The 23,564-nt window shown below is 37.6% G+C and overlaps 3 protein-coding genes across 4 annotated transcripts; 1 reads left to right on the top strand and 2 right to left on the bottom strand.

The window, feature by feature from the left end:
- Window positions 1-147: 147 nt before the first annotated feature.
- kcnv2a (potassium channel, subfamily V, member 2a) lies at window positions 148-2,920 on the top strand. The gene is made up of 2 exons (XM_063014362.1): window positions 148-1,473; window positions 2,588-2,920. The coding sequence occupies exons 1-2, from the start codon at window positions 151-153 to the stop codon at window positions 2,843-2,845; spliced, it is 1,581 nt and encodes a 526-aa protein (XP_062870432.1). The 5' UTR covers window positions 148-150; the 3' UTR covers window positions 2,846-2,920.
- Window positions 2,921-2,942: 22 nt separating this feature from the next.
- Window positions 2,943-12,052, bottom strand: pum3 (pumilio RNA-binding family member 3). Of its 2 annotated transcripts, none has more exons than XM_063014360.1 (18): window positions 12,014-12,052; window positions 11,626-11,708; window positions 10,494-10,745; window positions 10,265-10,403; window positions 9,573-9,648; window positions 9,247-9,340; window positions 9,099-9,165; window positions 8,114-8,306; window positions 7,865-7,968; window positions 7,265-7,343; window positions 7,087-7,185; window positions 6,742-6,795; window positions 5,873-5,953; window positions 5,546-5,688; window positions 5,133-5,355; window positions 4,936-5,023; window positions 4,615-4,705; window positions 2,943-3,628 (listed from the first exon to the last, which is right to left on the bottom strand). In XM_063014360.1, exons 2-18 carry the CDS (start codon window positions 11,693-11,695, stop codon window positions 3,502-3,504), a joined length of 1,980 nt encoding a protein of 659 aa, XP_062870430.1. In that variant the 5' UTR covers window positions 11,696-11,708; window positions 12,014-12,052; the 3' UTR covers window positions 2,943-3,501. The 2 variants fall into 2 exon arrangements, with proteins under 2 accessions (XP_062870430.1, XP_062870431.1); XM_063014361.1 differs by having other exon boundaries at window positions 8,114-8,288; window positions 12,014-12,051.
- Window positions 12,053-14,092: 2,040 nt separating this feature from the next.
- carm1l (coactivator-associated arginine methyltransferase 1, like) lies at window positions 14,093-22,019 on the bottom strand. The gene is made up of 12 exons (XM_063014218.1): window positions 21,808-22,019; window positions 19,906-20,031; window positions 19,219-19,325; window positions 19,010-19,114; window positions 18,805-18,915; window positions 17,256-17,433; window positions 16,327-16,417; window positions 15,193-15,274; window positions 15,015-15,100; window positions 14,791-14,880; window positions 14,313-14,450; window positions 14,093-14,186 (listed from the first exon to the last, which is right to left on the bottom strand). Exons 1-12 carry the CDS (start codon window positions 21,971-21,973, stop codon window positions 14,093-14,095), a joined length of 1,374 nt encoding a protein of 457 aa, XP_062870288.1. The 5' UTR covers window positions 21,974-22,019.
- Window positions 22,020-23,564: the final 1,545 nt, after the last annotated feature.

Here is a 23,564-nt window from a genome sequence, read left to right as displayed (position 1 = left end):
TTTAAACGGTTAAGCAGACAGATCCTCTCAGTCAGCAACATTACCCAGTCAGTGCTCCTTCCTACTGCTCCGCTAAGATGTTTTAGACATGCACTGCTCGAGTCCCCTCAGTAAGCTGTAAGCCTGCCAGGCTGAGAGGACATCACCAGCATGTTCAAGCAAAAGGGCAGGAGGAGAAGTCTCTTCCCCAACTACAAGCTTGGGGGCACAACCCTTTATGCCAGTGATAGAGTGGATGATGTTGAAATTTGCTTTGTCCAACAAAATTGGCTGAAGCCATGGAACTCAATGCAGGAACTCAGTCGAGACATCTATAACCTTGATGAAGACTATGATGATGATGACGATGATAGACTTGTATTAACATCTGTTCATACAAATACAGCTTCTCCAGCTAAAAACTACATGCTGAACATCAACGTGGGTGGTAAAGTTTACCAGATTTCTTACAGGGTAGCAGCCAGATATCCTAAGACCAGAATTGGCCGCCTTGCAACATACACTGATCACAACAGAAAGCTGGACCTCTGTGATGATTATACTGTCCAGAACAATGAATTCTTTTTTGACCGAGACCCAGATGTATTTCACAACATCTTCAGTTTCTACCGGACTGGGGTTCTCTGGATAAAAGATGAGTTGTGTCCTCGCAACTTCTTGGAGGAAATCAACTACTGGGGTGTTCGGATCAAAAATACTCATCGTTGTTGCCGCATCTCATTTGAGGAACGCCAAGACGAGCTGAACGAACAGCTGAAAGTCCAGCGGGAACTGCAGGCGGAGATAGAGGTGGAGGAAAATGAAGAGTTGTTTAGAGGAATGGCTTTTGGACATACGCGCCACAAGATCTGGAACCTAATGGAAAAGCCTTTCTCTTCTGTCACAGCCAAGCTCATGGCTGTTGCTTCAAGCTTCTTTGTGTTGGTGTCACTGGTGGCCATGACCCTCAATACAGTAAAGGAGATGCAGTACAAAATGCCAAGTGGCCAGCTAAGTGGAAAAACCTATGCAGAGTATGTGGAGACTTTTTGCATTGCATTTTTTACAATGGAATACTTGCTCCGACTTGTGTCCACTCCAGACCTGAAGCGTTTTGGCAGGAGCATGCTAAATGCTGTCGATTTGATTGCAATCCTCCCTTTGTACCTACAAATGATTCTGGAGTGCTTTGAAAAAGAGGATCATTTAAAACATGGCAGTGACATTGAGGCAGTGGGGCGAGTGGGGAAGGTTGGACAGGTGTTGCGTATCATGCGTCTCATGAGGATCTTCCGTATTCTCAAGTTGGCACGACACTCCACTGGACTGCGAGCATTTGGCTTCACGCTTCGCCAGTGCTATCAGCAAGTGGGCTGCCTCTTCCTCTTCATTGCAATGGGAATTTTTACCTTCTCTGCTATGGTTTACACTGTGGAGCATGATGTCCATCAAACGAACTTCACCAGCATACCTCATGCGTGGTGGTGGGCTGCGGTGAGTGCTATTCTAGGAAATGTTCTGCACATTATAAGTAAAGAAGAAGTTGTAAATGTAATAAGAAAATGTAAATTATAACTATTACCAACTCATTCACATTAGCCATAGAGGGCTTAAGAATACCAGAACAAAGGGTACTGTAAAGGGTGGGATGGTGGAAGAACCGTTTACTTTAAGAAGGAATAGAAATTTCATGTAAACTGTTTATTTCTGTTATTCCATATCCATTTTCTTGGTCTTGGCCTTTTCTAAATCTCAGTAAGGTCCACAGATAGGATGCCCAAAGAACTCAATGAAAATGAAGGCAATGCAGCAAGGTTGAAGCAATCTGTCAGAGGACCCCTACCAAGCACCAAATATGTTGGTCTAGTCTACAGTCCCAATAAGGTCCAACTCTTAAACCAAAGGAACCCAAAAGAAAAAAAGGGGTGGAGGTTATCCCAATGGTCATGCCATAAGTAGACAGAAAAATTATTCAACCCCCAGAAATAATATTAAATCACTGGGGAGGCTGTGTACCTATCCAGTTAAATTTGTAGACCCTTTGACAGGTTTAGTTTAAAGTGAAAAGAAAAAATATATAAATACAAATCATTTGTAACTGGTTGGTCTTCTCATTGTCAGCAAGTGATAAGTATGTTGGCTTTGTCTAAAGTGCCAGTAAAATTTTTGTAAGCTTGTATCAAATGTACTAATGATACTGTTTTGGATAGCTGAACTCAGGGGTGCCATAAGTGGATATGGTGGGAAAATTCGGCGGGGCCAAAAAGTTCCAGCAAGTCCCGTTAAAGTAGAGGAAGAGACACCCCTAGCAAACAAACTGTCCTCTGTAAGGATAATGAAGTCTTAGGTACATTTCTTGCAGTGCCAGCTATGCCAGTTTAGATTTGTACCTCAGCTGATTTTTGCCTTGTTTGCATTGTTTTTAATGTTATGCTATTAAAGTTGACCTTTTAAAATAGTCCAAGTACGACTCTGGTTTTTGATAGTACTTGGCTTTGGTCCCCTAGAGTTATATCAAGCACACAATTTAATGCCAATTTAAATGTTATATTTGGTTGAAAATATTGACACAAACAAGCGCATTAAAATGTTTCTCTTCATTCTGCAGGTAAGCATCTCCACTGTGGGCTATGGTGACATGTTCCCAGAGACTCACTTGGGAAGGATTTTTGCATTTGCTTGCATTTCCTTTGGAATAATCCTGAATGGCATGCCAATCTCTATCTTATACAACAAGTTCTCAGACTATTACTCCAAGCTCAAATCCCATGAATACACCTCTACTGTCAAGGCTCGTGGTAAGGTTAGGTTTGCCAAAAGAGCTGCCAAAAAGTTTGCAGAGTGCTGTGATGGAGCCAAAACCTAGCCATCTGGAGGCATAACTTCTTTTAATATTGTATAAATACAATATTTTTCCCACTTAATAACAACAACCAGTAGGATCATATAAAAACAGTCATGGGCAGATGGAATTAATTTATTTATCATGTATACATACACTCATGTGCAGTACAATAAAATTCTATTTCTGCATATCCAATCTTCTTTGGAAACTGGGGTCAGAATGCAGGGGCAGCCACTGTACAGCACCCTGGGAGCTAAGAGGGTTTATGGCCTTGCTCAAAAGCCCAACAGTGGCTGCATGGCAGAAACAGGACTCAAATCAACAACTTATTAGTAACCCACAGCTCTACCCATTAGGATAGTAGTAAGTACATATTTTTTAAGATTTTTTTACTTTTAAGAAAAAATAAGTGAGAGAATTATGCATTTTTTAAATACATACAAATCCATAAATTGTTCAAATAAAAAAAAAGAAAGAATTACAAAGCATGTTACACTACTGAAATTGAGTCCTCTTGTGTACAAACAAGGCCTTATTAAGCCTGGTCACTTAGGGAAGTGAAAAGGATATTCGGACAAGAACCCCCACTGGCAGTGTAAATGATTACAAAACTGCACCAAGAAAAGTGACTCTGTTGTGAGTCCAGCACTAGCAAAACATTATTAGCACCAGATTCCTCATGCCAGTTTTTCCAGCAGAGCCTCTACTCCTTTAAAGTTTTTGATTTTCTTTAAGTCACCACGAATGGACTGTAAAGCAGCTTTAACTTCCTCTGCAACACCTGTGTCTGCACACTGAAGGAGACTGAGGAGGGGAAACATACAACAATGTTAGTTTAGACACTCAGAATACAAATCTGTATTACAAATACACTTGTACACATGCTCACGTAAATTTTTTTTATTATTATTTATTATGATTTTAATGTCATGTTTTACACACTTCAGTTACATTAATGACAGAACAGGTAGTTACTTCTTACACAAGATTTATCAGTTCAAGTCTTTAATGACAAACACAGTCATGGACAATTTTGTATCTCCAATTCACCTCACATGTTTTTGGACTGTGGAAGGAAACCGAAACTCCAGGAGGAAACCACGCGGACACGGAATTATTTCTTAATCAGCCAGTCATGTGGCAGCTGTGCACTGCATGAAATCATTAGTATTGTGTCCCTAAAAGTTTTTTAATACCAAATTTTAAAGATAAACTATTTCTGCACAAATAATTGAACTTTGGTGGCAGCCAAAATCTAACCGATCAACTTAAGGAAATGTAAGCAGCTGAAGTTCAGGTGAGTAGGACACACCTTTAGTGAACAGAGAAGCAAAATGGGTTTGATTGTCCTGTTTCTAATTAATAGCTGTGACCTTTAAAATAAGCCCATTGTCTCAGTTTGGCTGTACAGCAGGAAACATACAAGTCTCTAACTGCTTAAAGTCTTAGTGAGATTAAATCAGGTCAGAAACATAAAAAAACAAGGGTTAAAGGGGGCTGTGTTAAGAACCAAAGAGAAGCGAGTTAATTCTTCGTGAGAAGTCACTGTGTGAAAGTTCCCTTAGTGGCGAAAGGTGAGGATGAAGTAGTAAACCAAGCTTGTACACAGCTGGCTTGTAATATTGTGATTTTTCTTTACATGGACAACAGGGTTTGATTTGCAGTTACAAAACATGAATGAGTCTTATCTTTAGCTATCTAAACGTATTTTAGCAGTTCATTTTTACGAGCATAAAAATGTATAAAGAAGGTGGTGATTTATACATTAAAAAAGATGCAGACTGACTCACCAGCACAGCACAATGGCTCCACGGTTGGTTGATGCCCAAGTCTTGAGCTTCTCTACATCCACCGTCTCCAGCAGAACCCGTGAGAAACGTTCTGTACACAAACATTCATTGCAAGAAGCATTATTCTTCCTCCTTAAACATTTGGTTTCTTTTAGTTATACTTTATACTGTTTGTGTTCTCATTTTCCTAGTTCTCCCCTTCTCCTCCATTCTCTTGCTAGTAAAGTATTAAAATACCTTTTTAAAGAAAGTGATTGTTGAATATCTTAGAGAACAAATCTAAACTGTAAAGGCTGGAAGAAGGTTAACGTTAGTTCTTACCTTCTCGCTCGGCTGCCTGCATCTTAGCGTCCTGTTCAATCAGCCATTTCAGTACCAGATGGCCTGCAGGATGCTCCGCTATGTGCAGCTAAAACATGAACACAAAGATCATCAAACTATTACCATTGAGTCTGTTCTTAATCAGGGTCACTATGAGTCTGATGAAAAAAAGAAAGGATCAATAATAATGTAAAAACCTGTCCATCCACACCACCAGCCACAAAGTCTTCAGCTGCCAGTCTGGCCACAGCCTCCATGGCAGGGCGGAGGTCACCGACTGCAGCTCCAAGAATGTTGCTGACTACTACACTGCTGGCTTTATCCATCACCATGGAGGGGGTGTTTTCACACAGGTACTGTAGCAGAGGATGAGACACGGCCTCCAACAGCTCCTTTCTCCGTACTGCCACATCCTTTTTACTGCACAACACACAAACATCAAGTTCAAGCAATACACATTAATTTCCAGTATTAAAAGTAGCCAAATACGACAGTAGAGATCAGACAGGTTGTAAAAAAAAATATTACATTATAAATGTTATAACTAATAAAACAGCCATTTCTGATAGGTAGCTGATGAAAGGCCTGCTTGTGTGTGCGTGTCTTTTACCTGTGTGCATTTCCATCACCCTTCTCAAGCAGCTGAACAATCTCAGGTAACAAGTGAGCTGGGTCTCGAGGGCTAAGCAGATACAGCATCACCTTCTTACCATATTTATTACCGATCACCTCTGCCAACGAACTCAACAGCTCCTGCAAATAACATGTTCAGAGGTGAATTTCCTAATAGTGACAGATAATGAGACAAGATGTTTAAGGCACTCGGGTCTTTCCTACAATTACTAAGCTTTTTAAAACTATTTTTAAACAACTGGTCCTCTAAGTTAAATGGAGATCACAATAACATTGGATTCATGAGAAAGAACGAAAACCTTACTGATAATATAGCTTGCTTTATGAGTTTGGTGTCATCAATACAATCGAAGGCAGCAAGTAATACAAGGTGTCCATACTCCCCCTGTAAAACACACCATAAAATTACTGAGTACAGCTTTTTCCATACAGCATTTAATGAAGTGAGCAATATGGCAAAAATAATACAAGACATTTTAACAATACAAATCATGCATTATTACATTAAGATTTGTTGAGCTTTTAATAACAACAAAAACAGACAAAAACAAAAGTACCAGACTATTAAAAACAACAGACAGAACATTTATACTGTATTTATGGCATTTAGTAGAAGCTTTTATTCAAAGCACCTCAGATTTCTGACTGAATACAATCAGTGGTGGCAGTGCTGGGACTTGAACCAGCGACCTCTGGATTACTAGTTAGGTATCGTAATCTCTGAGCTACTACCAGGCTCAAGTCTTCAAGAAATATTTAGCAACACCATAGCAACTATAGCATAAATTGGATTTTGGGACTTAAACTCTCAACACTACAGATATTCATGGCCAGGAATCCAAAAAAGCATTACTGACCCTGCTGACTGAGTGAAAGCAATGACATTCGCAGATGAAGGCAACAATATCAAAACTGCTTGTGTGACTGGCTATGATGGATGTAGAAGGAGACCTTTAGTGCCCTCATCCAAGCACACTGTCCACATGCCCAGTGATCGTGGATGAGCTGCAGTTAAATATAAAGTGGAAGGATTAACATGTCTCAAAGAAAGCACATGCTAGGTCTTCTTAACCTGTCAGATTTTAGCAGTTGTGCAGTAGATGAGAGATGATGTGTGGAAACTGACAATGAGAAACTAGAAGAAAAGCAAATATAACTATATATAAAACTTACTGTTGCAAACTTGGCCATGTATGTCTTCATGGTTTTCACGATAACTTTCCTATCCTGAAAAAAAAATGTAAAACAAAGGCATATTAAAGATGCACTTAGCATTATTTTGTTATATACTACAGTATATATAAGATTAAATTGTCTGAAAAACTTAAACTGAATTACTGGACCCATTTGATCAAAGATTCATAAAACCAATAAAATCGATCTTCCAAATTTCCAGGACCATGCTGGACTGTTTACAATCACCCTTCTAGTCTCTTTACTGACATGCTCCCAAAAGCCCAACACCACAATCTTTACAGCTCACAAATGACAACATGGCAGACTGTAGTGAGATCTCACCTTGGCAGTGCCGTGCCACAGACAGTGCATAGCTACACGCGCTCCATCATGTGTGTGCGACATGTAAACCACCGACTCCCTGATGGACTCGATCATTTCCTGTAATTCATTAGCAGATCACATAAACTGTAAACAGCAGCTTTACAAAGATACAGCTGTTAATGAGCAGTTTACTTACTGTTCTCTGTTTAGCAGGTGCGTGAAGGAAGAAGTCGAGGAAAACTTTGTGAACAAGTGAATGTTTAATTACAGCTTCTCTGTAAAAACAGAACATTAGGAACTGTTTAGGGACTAGTTTGGACACAATTTTTCATTTACCCACATATAAAAGATACACCTAGACATTTTTGCTGTGAGATGTTTGCCTAATGTAAAAGAAAGCTCTTGCACTTATATATTCTCTTTCTGTAGCTAAATGATTCAAAAATCACAAAAAACCCTAGGTCTGCTATCAATTAGAAAGAAAAAACTTAATTACACTACCCACAGTCATACGTGGTTAAGATCGTCATGGGTGTAGAGGCTGCCTGGCAAAAATGAAGCATCTGCTTCAATCCAACACCCTTTTTTAAATACACTCTATGGATTTTCTCTTTATTTCACAATCTAGTTGTATACAATTACCCAGATCTACTCCCCACTACTATAGATTCCTAACCTAACCAAGAAAACCCATAACTAGAACTGGATTCAAACAGAGAGCAGTGTTTGGTCCGGACAGTCCCACAGAGATCTCCATAATTTCCCAACCCAGCAGTGTGTTTGATGAAAAACTTACTTCTGGGCCATAGGAGTAAGGATCTGTTTCATTTCTTCCATAATGCTCTCAAGTTTTTCTGGATGACTCTCCAGAACTTTCTCTAATGTGGGACACACTGCAGACTGAAAAGAAAACCTGCCGTTACCATCTTTCATACAAAGTCTATGTACAAATCTCTCCAGTGGCACTGATCAACTTAACGTAAATAGCAGAGTAAATGATTATTCTCATCAGCGACATCCTCAGAAGATTTTCTAATATACGTACCTTGCAGACTTGAAACGTGTTGCCATACAGTTCCTCTGTGAGCATGAGTCTCTGGGAAAGGATGGCCTTGTCATTATACGCGTACTCAACCACTGACGAAGCCTCAGAATGTCTCAGCATTTTCCGGACGTTCGCTTTAAATGACATCATCACCTCTGCTACTTGTTCCTTGTTCCTGACGGAGCACAGATAGCTGTGAGTGTTAGCAATTCATATGGGTAAACATGGAAGGGAATCATGTAAAGATGCCTAAACAACATCAGATAAAGTTGGAAGAAATAACTGGTCCTGGTCAATTTGCAGCCAAAAGCTTTTGATGGCTGAATTCTATTTCACTTACACACACCACCTAAACTCAATTAATAAAAAAATAAAAGGTAAGAGGTACATGACAGTTTTGACAAGCTAACATCTTTACACCAGTGATGCCATGATTTGCCAATTAATCAAAAATATCCTGACACTCCCCTCTCGACAGGGAACAAACGTAATTTTTTTCTGGATGTTATATATTTAATATTTTTTTACAGTGTGTCATAACTGTTAAATAAAAAGTTTAATAAAAAATAATAGTACATGTATTAAACTTGCTTACTGTTAAGGATGTGTGAAAATAAACTGACCTGGGTGGCATTTAGCGGACACTTTTATACACAAATGACCAGGGGCGCACACGTTTGTTTAAGGTGATATGCACATTTAGACAGAAATATAAATGAACCTAATTCAGGTGGAAAATCAAATATAGCAAGTCCAAATTTTTTCTAAATGCTCTGCACTATTTTAAGCTTGGCTGTTTTTATCTATCATAATATTTAATTTAAATTTTATTGAACAATCTGGTGAAAAACGTGGTATGATGAGTAGATGTATGGTATGTGAGGAACCCGACTCATCATTATTAGCATTAAACACTTGTCACTGGGTCACCTGAGCTCATAAGCCAGGTGTAAACTGAGCCTTAAAATAGCAGTTAATAACTTACCCATACATTAGGAATTTCTTCACAATGTTTCTAGCATATTTAGATTTACTCAGCTCCACCATGTGCTCTAAAAAACAATAACAATGATGATTTTATAAAGCAATTAAATTTAACAGTTCAGGCCGAACCAAAAAATATAATCACTTACCTTTCAGTTCATCAAATACCGCTTGTCTTTGCTTATCACTTCCAAACTGGATAAAGCACTGAAGCACTCGTGTCGAGTCATGAGCAAATGCAATCTAGAAAATATCATGAAAATGCTTAAAGCTCATGAGTTATTCATTATTCAAGCCCTAATACTAAGCATTATAGTAAGAAAGTAACACATACAGTATCAGTAACCAAACAACTGTACTCCAACTGTAATACCTCAATGGTGTGAATAGTCTTTGCAGTGCAACAATACTAAACCTCGACAGCCTTGGTTAGTGTAAACACTAATATGATAAGCAAGTTAAAACAAGTTCTTACAGTCTTCACTTTGCCTCGTACAAGCTCCTGCAGTTCTTTCATCAACTTTATTCGTTTTTGCTTGTCACAGTCTTTTCTGTAAGCAAACATACAAACAAAAATATTAAATTAATTACATTTATAAGAATCTCAGAACAAATGTGACATGTTGACACAAATATTATGTACAGTCAAGGTTGAAAAATTACATACAGTTGTAAAGAGAATGTATGCCATGACATTATTGGGATTTAATGACTGACAACTGTTCTTTTTTCTGACTGAATGATTGTGAACCTTACTCGTGCAGGTAAAAAGAAGTGGTTGGCTACTACACTTGTCAGAGGGGTGTGTAGCTACAGAATGGAGATGAAAAATCTAAGGGAAATATAACTGAATAATAAAGGTGCAGTTTTTAGATTTTCTGACCCAGCAGCTTTCTGTTTTTCAGAAAAGCCAAAATAAAGCTATGAAAAAACACATTATACTCTAAATGTGCTCCATTAATTCAGTCAGAGAAAAAGAACAGTTGCAGAAATCGCTAAAATTCCAATAACATCTATTTTAAATGTAAGTAAACAGTTGAGCGCAACACACTATAGCTGACACACTATTACATGCTGAATTATTGCAACACTGCCCCATTAATAAAAAAAAATCCATTATTCTGTTAAAACTTGCAGAAAGTAATTTTCATGCAGATATGTTCTTACCTTCTGACGAGTTCCCACACTTGTTTGGCTCTGCTCACAATGTGGTACGACTCCTTTTTATCACTCTGCTGTCGATTCTGTTTTAATTCTTTCTTCTTCTGTTTGAACTCATTCCATTTAGGTTTCTTTTCTTCAGAACCTGCACATTTTAATACAACCAAACACATTACAAAAAAAGGTGCTATGTTCTGCATTAAATTGTTAAAAGCAAAAACAACAACATACATACCCTCCTCCGAGTTTAATTCACTTTCAGAAAGTTTTCTCTTCTTTGTGAACTTTCCATCTGTTGGTTTTTGCTTCAAAAATTTCTGTGCTCCTCCTCTTCCACCAGTCTTTAGTTTATCTGAATTCTGAGGTTTAAAGGGCCGTTTACCTGGTTTACCCTCAAATTTGCCTCCTGTTTTTTTAAAAGTCTCCTTGTTGTCCAAGTTGTGAGGTTTAAAGGGCCGTTTACCTGGTGGTCTTCCTTCAGGTTTTCCTAAGGATTTTACAAACAACAATATGCTTAGAGTATTTTAACTTGAATATCAGATGCTGGAATGAAAACTTGTTCCTCACTAACAGCGGTATTGTTACTATGCTAATTTTTTATATTGGCTGTAAGTTAAGTGGGGTGATAAATCCAGAATTTACAAAATTCTCAAAAGCCAGAAAAACAGGATGTGTTTGTATTATGCCAGGGAGTAATTCAACCCTTCAACCAATTCAATCACTCTCTGGTAAAAACAAAACCCCCATGTAAATGTCATCATATAATTAAGAGACATGTTTTCTCCTTGAAGGTTGCAAGCATTGACATTTCAGTGATCCTTTATCCATAAATGGTTTTGTGGGGAGACTGCAAAGGCATTATACAGCAATTCTGTCTGAAATACAAAATAGCAACTATTACCATTATACTTTAAAGACTAGGTGGTAAATGGCTAAACAGGACATTTTTAAGATTATTATTGATACAGAAAAGCCTTGAATCCAGAATCCATCAGAGGATATTTATTAATTCTCTGTAATACTATGGAAGTTGGGGAAGGAAGTACATATCTGACCTGAGCACAGACAAGCTGTTGTTAAAAAAATGCAACAAAATCTGTGATGGGCAAAATGAAATCAATACCCATTAGTCTTACAGTCTGTACTACAACAGCCTAAAACATGCATAATTATTACAGCCATGTAGTATTAAGGTTGTTTCAAGTCTATGGACACACATAATAGTGTGGATGTTTAATATCCTAATCATGTAATATCTAAATATTTATCTTATCGTAATATACTGATGATGGTTTTTGTATAGAACATAAGGTGGCTTTTTGTGATTTTCTAAAATCAGCGACTGTGTCAGTACATTATGATCGTACCTTTTCCTTTAAATCCAGGTTTCTTTCCATCCTTCGGGTTAAATGATTTCTTTCTTGGTTTGGACTCCATTATTAACTGTGGACTGCAAATATAAAAGCAAAACAGCGTGCTAGTAAAAGTCAGTCAGTGAGACTCGCGTGTATTAATAAAATACACAACAGTGTCTCGTGTTTTTAAATTCGGCTGCTAAGCTAACTGCTACATTCATGCTCTATCCATAAACTTTGTTTATAATCGATTAAATAAAGACTGTTGTATTAAGTTTGACAGATGACAGGCAGACAGACTAAGATCAACACGCATTTGAATTTCAGTTGAGTTTAATAGATGTTAATTAGAATAACAGTTCTGATTTAAATAAGAATGATCAGACACGTTTACACTCACCCATGTGTTGAGGCGACTTGTGCTCTTCTTCTCTACAGTTTACTGTAGATGATATTTGTGACATTACTCCGCACTGCCACCTGCTGGACTGGAGTGCGATGTACAGCCGTACATAAAAGTGCGTGAATGTGTTTGTGCTGGGCCCTATGGAAGTTACCGAAATTAATTTAAAAATTATACCAACTCATTAAATGCTAAATAATCGTGTTATTTTATTAATTTAAATCTCTTTTTCAACAATGCATTAATTGTTTTTGCCCCTTTTTCACTGCACAGTACCCTATGGTATATGGTACGTTTTCAAATCTGTGCTTCCACCCATTGACAAGTGACCTGTACTGTGCCCTAGTACTGGTACTAAATTTGGGTAATTGAAGATTTCATTAAAGCAGTGCCATGAAAAACACTTTGAACAGGGATACAAAAATAAAACCCCACAACATTATGAGCAGGCAAACCCAAAATCATACTGTTACAGTTACTACTGCAGTGTATTTGCTCTCAGCATGTCATGGACAATAATATCACAGCATCATCTTCAGCAAACGCCTTCCACATTCCCAGGTTTCCTTACACAGTTGGAAATAAGCAAAGGCGCATTAGGTATTACAAGGATAGTTTTGAATTTGGATGTACCCTATTATACTGTAGTCTACTGTGCAGTGGACAAGGGACATTGAACATTGTTTTTTATGGTAAAGCGCAACACAACTGCACCAAATTTTGCACCTATAAGGTTAACTGCTTCTTATGGAAACTCTGACTTTATGTTTCTACGTAAGACTTGTTGAAAATTTCACAATTATAAAGTACAGTGTGTAACAATTGTTATAACCTCTACCTTATGTAGATATTTATATACCACTAAAACAGGAATTAATTAATGACTGCTTAAACACACATTAAAACTATTACATTAACATGTGAGTGATAAAAGTCTCTCTACACCTACAATAAGTCTGAAAGAATAGTGTTTATAATAAAAAGGCCAGTAAGTGTAAACGGTAGACTTTTTAAAATTACAACACTGCATCAAATATAATCATCATCTGGAGTGCTATGAGGGTCTCTATCAATCGATAAATGGTGTACAGGGGTTGAAAAAGAGTACAGAGCAACAGACAGGCTACAATCAGTAATTGTAAAGTACATGTAGCTTTAAAATATCAATAAATGTACATACAAAAAGGTATATCTAATAAATATTTATATATTTTCCTTAACATAGCATTTTTTTCTTTTGGCTGCTCCCGTATTTATAGGTTGCCACAGCATATCATATTACTCAAGAAGTAAGATCAATAAATCACTCAACAGTTAAAAAATGGACACGTATTTAGTTTATTTTATGTAGGAAGCAGAGATTAAAACAGAGACATTTAGTTGAAAAACAGATTTTATTTGAAATTTTAATAGAACTGAAAACTGAAATGCAGTCCTCACACTGGTCCATTTGTCTCGGAGATAGTGATGGTTCAAGCATACCTAATAGAACAAAAGAAATCCAGAAGCCATTTAAAAAATTTAAAGTTTAGAGTTCATAGATTAAGATGAAATCATTTTAAACTTAATTGAACATCAAGTGTGAGTTATTTGGGATAAATGCATCCATGTGCCAGCTTCAAATGTTCAGTTAAAGGACGAGTAAAAAAACTACAGTTGGTGTAATTAAGTGCCAATAAGTATAAAAACAAAATGAACTTCCTTAGTATGCTGCCCTGACTGAGGACATCTACAAAGTTTCAAGTGCTCACTTTAACATGACCTCCTCTTTTAGGCACAACCAATTTTCCCTGTTGGACTACTGACGAAGCACAGCTGAGATTCAAACTCAAAAGCTTAAGATCTCAGTGGTGTTGGGCTGGTGCATTAAACCACTGCACCACATTTTAATATGATGACTAAAATAAAACGCACAAACCTGTTTCTGTGATTTGGGAGGTGGGGGAATCACCTTTTTGGTTTAGATTAACAAACACCTTGTTACTCTCATGTTAGAATAAACCGAATCATCTTAGTAAGAGAAATATTATTTACAGTAATATATAGTAACAATATATGGTAATAAAAGACTGTTGCTTACCTGAAGAATGGATTTTTGAGATCCAGTGTGTTACCAGATCTAAAGCCTGACTCATCCACTCCAGCTGTAATGTGAATGTCATAACTCTGCCTGGTAATGTAAAGATAATAAATGCCTGAATGAATTAATCAAACAAAATTAACAAAATTTAACCAGATCTGAAAATAAATACATGTTTTCACAGTTGAAAGTAATTATTTCTAAAGCCCATTATACCTCTTGTTGGCAATCAGTAGAACCCGTCCCGATAATGTCTGTCCTACTTTGGCAAACAAAGGAGTCTGTAGTAAACACCGCACTTGGTACCAGTGGGACAGAGGCTCATGTGGGGCAGTGGACAGCCATACTGTTGTCCTTTGAAGTATAACATAATGATCAGACTATAAAATAATTAACTATGACCATTTGGCCATACCGTGTATACAGTAAGGTATAACAAGCATTCAACCACTTTAGTCTTCTTTTGTTATTTTATAAATTAAATAATGCAAAATTAAACATAACAAAGGTTAATAAAACAATTAGAGTATATCATCTATAATAATTATACACTGAATGTTTATTAAATGATAAATGTATTAAAAGGGTTTTTCCACCACAGTAGATACAAAAGTAGATGCATGCTTGTTTTTCCCTTCTGCAAAATGTACATTTTAACACATAAACAAAAATCAAGTAAATGCTAATGTCTTACTTTGATCCTACAAATGCCACATCAAACCAAAACGCCAGACCATGAATCAGTCCGGACTGCAACAGCTTGAAGGCGAATGGAATTTCCATCCTGCAGTGTCAGGCAAAGTTTAATATTAAAAATAACGCTCTTGCATTATAATAATAATGTATAATAATACATAAAATATAACTAACAACAAATATTAAAACAATAACATTTATTTCTAATTATTATTATTATACCTATGCAAATCTTCTTCTTTTGCTTCCAAGAAATTGATGGTGTATTTTACAGTTCTGGCCATCAGAATGTGCATATCAAACGTGTCCTGAAAACACAGCGAATGCAAATATTTGTCATGAATGATTTAAAGCTTTAGCACCGAGCATGAAGTAAAGGTACCTAAAAATGTAAATGCACCACAATTGGCTGTTTGTAGAATTCATTCATGGCTGCAGGATGGAGTCCACTCAGATTAACCCCATAAAATGACGTCTGAAGCCTGTAAAATCAAATCAGTGAAATCTCACTAATAATGTCAATAATTTAAATCAAAACATAAATTGATTGCAGCCTTGGATCACCTCCCCTCAGACATCGCCAATCACGTCTGTGTGGATGCCCAGTCGGATGAAATCACTGCTAAATTTCATACCCAGATCTCAGCGGTGGTGTGCTAGCGTACTAGGCCGCTGTGCTAACCGAGTGCCTTGTTTTATTTCACTGACTGCTAAACTTATTCTTTTGTTGAAACACAGAAAAAAATTGATCACTGGGACCGGGAGTGGAAAATGTTTGGCCCTGCTCTCTTGATGAGAGGGCTAGATGAGAGGGCTTTCTCTTCTTTGTTTTTGTTATGAAATGGAAGACTCAGTCAGTTTGTTGGAATTGATGTTTAAATGGGGGACCTGACCGGCACTTTGCTTGATTAATTCCACCAGTAAAGCAGGGACAAAGATAAAGGCAGCACATGAGCAACATGTGTTTTGCTTTGAGTAAGGTTTGGACTGCTTCGAAGCATTTTACAGCATCAGGAAACCCTGGTCACAGCACAATGCAAGCTAAACATGAGCTGTGGGTGATGGGATTTATGCTGTTTGCCTTGGTCTGCCAACCACAGGCTCCTGAGAGACATGAAATAAACCAGTGTGAAGACTGTAAACATTCAAAGAAAAGCATAACGCTCCAGTGGGAGGGATGGTTAGGGGTGAAGGGAGGTCAGGTATGATCTGTTAAGTAGTATTTTTCTTGAACCCATTATTATCATCCACTCCATGTAATCTGTGATACAACTGGCAACATGAAGTAGATGACTACTTCTCAGTCCAAGTTCTTACAAGCAGACAACAATCTAAGAACACAAATCTGCTGAAAGCCTGTTAGAAGAAAGTGTTTTTAATTAAAGAGACTAAATAAAAAATAATTGTTTTTATCTGTAGAGCAGTTCTGCACTGTACACATATCAAACATGCACATACAAATATAATAAAACAGGTCATAGCTGGATAGCTGGAGTCTATAAATATACAATATGAAACAGGTAAGGATAGTTACCAGAAGTTGGACCGTGCATTGTGCTCCAGGTAAAGCTGCTCATCTGTAAATGGAGCCAGATGGATGTCACTAAAGCTGGGGAACATCATACCTAATCAGGACAATAAGCAAGTTCTTAGTTCAAAAATAATATGTTTAATTCCATATTTTATTTGTTAATATGTGTATTATGTTATAATAACACATGTAATAACCTATTTATAATTTATGTATTTCATTCATATATCTCTGCATAGTTTGTTACCCATACTTCATGCTGTTCTTTAATGGTCAGGACTCTCCCAGGACCACTACAGAGCAGGTATTATTTAGGTGGTGAATCATTCTCAGCACTACAGTGACACTGACATGATGGTGTTGTGTTAGTGTGTGTTGTGCTGGTATGAGTTGATAAGACACAGCAGCGCTGACCATTGAAGAACTGCATGAAAGGGGGCTAACAAAGCATGCGGAAAAACAGATGGACTACAGTCAGTAATTGTAGAACTACAAAGTGCTTTTATATGGTAAGTGGAGCTGATAAAATAATGTAGTGAGTGTAGAAACAAGGAGGGGGTTTTAATGTTATGGCTGATCAGTGTATATTTAGCTTAAAAATACTTTGTCAGTGTCTTTGGGCATTGTTTATAATGGCTTTTTTGTCATACACACAAATACACATGTCCAGTACAATGAGATGTTTTTTTTGCATATCCCAGCTTGTTTGGAAGCTGGAGTCAGTTGTCAGTCAGTTTTTACATCACAATTTGCTAATTGTGATATAAAATGTGTCATAAATGTGTTAAATTATTTAGTTTAGAGTGGTTAAATATATGCAATTTGGGCAACAGCTTAATTGACAGCAGTGATGGGAAAAGAATGTTTTTTGTTCCCTACAAATGCAAGCAAAGACAGTATTTGGCACTTTTTGTGGTGTTGTTTACTCAGACCTTTTGGTTTCAGACATTTTTTAGAGTGCAGATAACTCTCCAGCATCCTCTCATTGAGCAGCATGTAGCCGATAGGTTCAGAGATAATAACGTCCACCTTCTCAGGACAGGAAACCTCCTCAATTTTTCCAGAAAGCACAATGATTCTGTCAGACATACCATTACTCTTCACCAGTACCTGGACACAAAAACTATTGGAGTCATACAAACCTTAAACAGTTAAAGTGAGAGGATAATCCATATTTTCTTGCTCTGGTTTAGCCATTCTGTTTTTTCAAGTGGTTTTAATGGTGTTCCTTCTATCAAAACACACACTAACACAGATATGCCTCATTTAGGCTGCCTGCAGCAACACAGGCAAAAATGTTGGTCATGCTGGTAATAATCACCCCCGCTAAAACAAAAATGAAAAATAAAGTTAATGGGGCAGTCAGTGAAGATTTAGATAAAACACATTCAGATGGGTGGGAAACAGGCAACAATATGTAAAATTAGAGGAGTTTATAAGTTGTAGGGCCATGGATATAAAATAATTACTAGGTAACATGGCAGTATTTGTGGGAAGTGTGAAGTCCACAAATAAAACCATACAGTCATAGTAAATATGTGAATTGACAATACAGCTAAAATATGAATACTAGAGCTAAACAGTGTGTTTCACCCATGAAGAAAATTACACCACTACAATAAACACACCTCAGAGAAAACTGAATCAAATTGTAAGCCTGTGTTTGGTGGGTTTGTTGTAACTTGCTGGAAATAAGATGAAAACATCTGGTTGTAGTATAAAGTTCTTACCAAATCGCTAAAACCAGCCAAAATTGGGTTGAAATTATGCTTGACTGTAAAGCATCCATCCATCCACTCATCCATCCATCCACTCATCCATTACAATATGCTTCTATTGGTCTGCTTCTATTGCTGTTTTGTAATGTTAGCCAAATGTCAGATCTGTCCATAAGCCATTAAGCAATGAGAACGTATTTAACTCATGCATAAGGTGATCTTTGGAACACTGTGGGTGTGGACCCATTCTTCACAAAACCCACTGACCACTGACATTTCTCTTGGTTAGCAAAGTTTAATCACTTGCTACATAAGAAAGTAATGGGGGGGGGGCATATTAATGTCATAGTTTTAAAATGGGATGTTCAATGAGCTTATGGTCAGGTGTCTAAATACTTTTAGCCAAATATTGTATGTAGTATAAATAATATAAATAAGAGCAGTAAAAAGAGTGAAGTCAGTGGCAATGGTCAGTAGGCAGTAGAAGCCTAGTGGTTAAGGTACTGGACTAGGTACTAGGACTAGGTACTGGACTAGGTACTAGGTACCGGACTAGTAATCAAAAGGTTGCCAGCTCAATACCCATCACTGCATCACTGCCACTGTTGGGCCCTTGAGCAAGGCCCTTAACCCTCAATTGCTTAGACTGTATACTGTCACAACTGTAAGTCGCTTTGGATAAAAGCCTCTGCTTAATGCCAAAAACATAAATGTAATTGTAAGTATAAGCATACATAATAATGTGAATAAGGGAATGCAATACCTCTGCACATTTGGCCACAGAGCTGGCCTCCACTGCGTACACTTTCTTGGCTCCAGCCTGGACTGCAAAAAAGGACAATATGCCAGTTCCACAGCCCACATCAAGCACCACCTGCAGTTAGGGAGGGAACAGGAAAATGCACAAAAAATAAGAAAATGGAAACTAACTGCTGAAATGGTGTCAGAAGAAGGTCTAACCAACTAACTTTATCTCTGAAGTCGATTTCATTCTGTAGAATGGCTTTTTGGTAAGTCGCTGTTCTTAGGTAATCCTGAAGCATGTTCTGTTGCTGTAACAGACTGCCATAAAACTGCAACAACAACAAAGTTGTACTTGTATTCTCTGTCACATTCTACCATTCAACATTCAGTACAAGCTACAGATAGGCAACAAGTTTAGTATCTTCAAGCTTACCTGAAAGTATTGAAGGGCAGATGAGTTGTCTGTCCTCTGATCGAATGCTGACAGCTCTCTCCCACAGTCAGTCCACAATTTTATCATTCTATGAAAGGTCTGAAACTCTAGATTCGAGAGAACAGTTGACTCTTTGATTAACACAAAGACATCATGCTCCTACAGCATCATGAGGGGTATTGTATTCTGAATGAACGCCAAACACCTGGATGGTGTATGATTTCTCAGGCATGTCTAAGCATGGTGTAGGTATCAGGTGCAAAGAGAAGATAGTGAGAATTAAAACTATCATTGGCTTTTTGATCACTGGCTTGTGACTTACAGCTTGTTTTGTATTTTTGCTAAAACAGAAATTGTTAACAGTTCAAAAAAGGATAACATTCCTGTCTCCCCTCATGGTGCGTCAATGGTGCCAAATAATTTGAAACTTATTTCTGGAATTTTTTATTTACAGTTTTTTACCTAATCAATGGTTACTGAAACTGTGGAAAGCAAATCCATGGATAAGAGGGAACTATTTTATTATTTAATGTCTGCTCTAGAGGTGATGCAGCTCTCTTCTGATCTGCTGACCTCACTTTCTAACTGAATCACAAGGCAGTAAAATCATTCTTTGTGTTCAATACTGAGCTCTGTTTACACCCTCTTTGCCACAGAAAGATATGAATGCCACTGAGTGCCATTTACCTTTTTGTGTCTTGAACTGTAGCAGGATGCTCACACAGTTTGTGGTAATGAGGAAGCACTGAGTCCCAACTCGACAGCACTCAGTTTCCCTTGTAATAAAGAACTTATAGACACACACTCCATCACCTGCCGGATATAATCATACAGAAAAAATAAAAAATTGGTAGCAATTAATTAGTATGGCTACTGTGTGAATCCTCCAGCTTAGCTTTGTTCTTTTAATGCTATTTTAGTATGAAACTACAGTTCAAGCTTCAGCTGCAAACACATTTGATCATCAGGTCATTTTAAAGCCACCAGTAAGCTAATTCGCTTTCTTTTTCAAACCTCAGCAGAATGCAGAGCCCAAGATCAAAACACCTAATACACCTGATCTCAATCTGTGCCAGGCCAAGCTTGGGACATCATTTTGTACGTAATAAACGTGGCTGCACTATCTGATGGAGGAGGCCAGGAACAGAGCAGTGTACCGTATCCAAGGATAACAGTCTAGCAGTGCACGCAAGCCTGAAGCCCACTGAGCAGAACCAGCACAGCCCCTGAGCTTCCACACCGGTGCTGTAAATCCTCACAGACTGTCAGCGGGGCCAGTAAGTGACCAGACCACACACATGCATGCACCAAATGTGTGAAGCAGCTGAGGAAGGAAAAACGGAGTGGAGCACAGAGACAGCTCAGTCTATCTGGGCTTCTATTCATCCCTCTTTGCTGTTAAAAATTATTAGTATGGGTAACAAATATAAAAATGAAATAAGTGTAAAAAGCAACTACAAATGTCAATGCAAGATGTGATCAACTAATGTATAGTATGTAAAGAAGGGTGTTATATCAATCTAAACACTTGATTAAATACAGTGGTCCAATGGTTCTCTTGAGCTATGTGGGACATTTGTTTTTCTAAAGGAAAGGTTGCTGCAAATCAATACATAGTATTTCTGACAGATCATCTAATCAATATAATGTAAAATATACTATATATTCTGATGAAAGTACTTATTTCAGATTGACACTTCCCCTATCACCAGCATGGGGGGTAACTAAATGGTTTAAATAAGTATGCAGATCATATGATTTGGCATATGTAGTGTGAACCCATCTCTGGCAGGTGAAAAGAGGCGGTTGGCAACCGTACACATATTGGAAAAGACATTAGGCGTTAGGTACGGCCCTCCTCAGTCAGTGTAGGGGTCTACAGCAGTAGAAAAAAACATACATACAACTGGGTAATGGGATATGACCAAATTGGGAGAAAAAGGCAGAAATAGAATTAAATTTAATTAACAGAAATAAAAAATGAACATATAAGGCAGAAATATTTCTATGACTGGATCCATTGTAGAACATCACACACCCCAAAAAAAAAAACATACAAACTCTCACAAACGCAGAAAGAACATGCCAAACTCTGCACACAAGTGTGTGACAGTGATCAGGGGTCGTAAAGTGGGTGCCGCACAGTTACATGGGTCCTGGAAAGTTACATTTAATTCTCACCTTCGCATGAATGAAATAAAAGAAACACATGCTGACAAATGGTATACACTGTGTATTACACTGTGGACAGGGTGATAGTCGTTGCAGGGCAGCACTCACATTTATTCACTCAATTTAAAGTAGCCAATTCGCATTCTGCATAATTAGGGAAGATAGAAGGAGACCAGATGACCTGGAGAACACCTAGACAGACACAAGGAAAACATGGCAGGCTTTTCAGACACTTTAAAAAATTTGAACTGAAATTGCTGAGCAGCCCAAACAGTACAATATAACATAAATGAACCCGCAATGGGTTATATATATATTTTAATTATTATTTCCATACACATACAGTAACAGCAGATATTAATTAATCATGTCATTTAAAAATAAAGCTTGTAAAGGACTGGATTGATGTTTACCCACCGTCTTCCACAGTGACACTGATGTCCAATGCGTCTCTGCTAAGTCGCAGGGTGAGATCCTGATGTTGTCTTTGTGTGGACACCAGCAGTTCTGTGTCGGTGTCATCGCCCTTCAGGAAGCTTAGAGAAACGGAGAAGCAGCTCTGTTCCACACTGCTGCTCATCATGCACAACCTTCATCAATCAGCTAACACACCAACGCATCCAGGTACTGCATCCACTAAACCAAAGTTATTAAATGACTTCTTGTGGACTAAAGAACACGTTCACCCTGACTGGAAGAAACTGAAATAAAACTGTGGTCTTAAAGTTAGGAGGAAGAGTCAAAGCAAAGGGTGGGGAAACCAGTTTAACAGTAATGGGTGTGACTATACCTTAGAAGACAGTTCTACAGTTTGATCTTACAGTTATATTTTCAGATCTTAAAAAATATAAAAGTACAAATATAATTGTTCATGTGTTTTCTGGCACTATTAAAATTAAGGGAAAAAACTGCACAGCTAAACATAGTATAAACAGCCTTTTTGAAGTTTGGATTATTTTAATAAGACTTTGTATACAACAAAACTGCTGCCTAGTTTTAGGAAGAATAGTTTATTTAAATTGGTTGAATAGAAATATCACAACTGTTTACATACAGACAGGGTTACTTGGCAAAATATGTCTATTTGGGAAAGTGTGTAATGGTTATATTTAGATTAATTAATGACTGTAAAATACATTTACACTTTGAATTTTGTGTATCCAAAGCAGACATCATTACTTTGCTGTACAACATGTCAAAAGAATTTTCAGAGTCATATGAATAGACACTAAAATTGAAGGTTCATCAGATCAGAAAACGTTTTCCATGCTTGTTGAGTTTGGGTGAACCTGGGCCCACTGTAGACCCAGTTTACTGTTTTAGATGACAGGATTAAAACCTGATGTGGTAACCCACCTGCCTTAAGTTCAACATGATGCATATTCTGAGATGCTTTTCTGCTTTTCAGTGTGAACATAAATAGTGGTTATTTGTAGTACTTTGTAGTCAGATTAAACAAGGCTAGCTATTTCCCCCGATCACTTTAATGAACAAAGCCTATCTTGCATTATGGGAGATTAGCAGCTTTTAAACCAGCCATTTTGGCACCAACCAACATCATAATTCAGATTCGCTTTTGTTCTTACTTTTATTATTGATGTATGTATTTAATGTTTTGTGCCTCACCTACTGATTAGATTGTTACATAGATAAGCAGGTTTCTAATAGTGGCAAAAGATATACAGTACATGTGATCAGCCTTGTTTGCCTTTTGTACTGAAATGAAATAGTTAAATAAATAAAATAAACAAGCTAAATCATATTTTAGCAAACCTAGCTGCCATAAAATCCAACCGTCTCTGTAAAAAGTTTGGACACCCCTGATGTAGACCTTTACACAGAGAGAGCTGCTTGTATTAGCAGGAAATAATAATTGGTGAAATGTCAGCTTTGCCTGTAATCGATTGGCACCCTTGTCCTGCGTGTATTCTCTCGATTTTTGAGTTCCTGGGTAAGCTTCTGCTTCACAGCGACCCTGATCAGGATGAAGCAGTTAGGATGAAAAAAAAGAATAAATGAATAAAGCTGTTCATCTTTATTAACAAAGAGGTTTATTTTTTTTATTCCAGCCAGTGAGCTCTACTTCCACCTAGTGACAATTCTGAATTGCTGCAATGTTGGAAATATTCAGGTTTTTCTCTAGACATCAGTTGGTCAAGTGTGGGTGCTGCAGA

Source organism: Trichomycterus rosablanca, chromosome 18 (assembly GCF_030014385.1).
Source record: "Trichomycterus rosablanca isolate fTriRos1 chromosome 18, fTriRos1.hap1, whole genome shotgun sequence".
NCBI classification, from domain to species: Eukaryota; Metazoa; Chordata; class Actinopteri; order Siluriformes; family Trichomycteridae; genus Trichomycterus; species Trichomycterus rosablanca.
The sequence above is the reverse complement of the archived record's forward strand: the minus strand, read 5'-3'. Positions and strand labels throughout refer to the sequence as shown.

What these genes read in the sequence shown, in the direction of transcription:
- kcnv2a (XM_063014362.1), top strand. Translation starts at nt 151, where the DNA reads ATGTTCAAGCAAAAGGGCAGGAGGAGAAGTCTCTTCCCCAACTACAAG. An exon ending in ATGCGTGGTGGTGGGCTGCG is followed by an intron (nt 1,474 to 2,587) that starts GTGAGTGCTATT and finishes TTCATTCTGCAG; the next exon opens with GTAAGCATCTCCACTGTGGG.
- pum3 (XM_063014360.1), bottom strand. Translation starts at nt 11,695, where the DNA reads ATGGAGTCCAAACCAAGAAAGAAATCATTTAACCCGAAGGATGGAAAG. An exon ending in CTTACTCCTATGGCCCAGAA is followed by an intron (nt 7,344 to 7,864) that starts GTAAGTTTTTCA and finishes CTGTTTTTACAG; the next exon opens with AGAAGCTGTAATTAAACATT. An exon ending in GGTGATGGAAATGCACACAG is followed by an intron (nt 5,356 to 5,545) that starts GTAAAAGACACG and finishes TGTGTTGTGCAG; the next exon opens with TAAAAAGGATGTGGCAGTAC.
- carm1l (XM_063014218.1), bottom strand. Translation starts at nt 21,973, where the DNA reads ATGATGAGCAGCAGTGTGGAACAGAGCTGCTTCTCCGTTTCTCTAAGC. An exon ending in AAATCGACTTCAGAGATAAA is followed by an intron (nt 18,916 to 19,009) that starts GTTAGTTGGTTA and finishes CCCTAACTGCAG; the next exon opens with GTGGTGCTTGATGTGGGCTG. An exon ending in AAAGAAGAAGATTTGCATAG is followed by an intron (nt 14,881 to 15,014) that starts GTATAATAATAA and finishes CTGACACTGCAG; the next exon opens with GATGGAAATTCCATTCGCCT.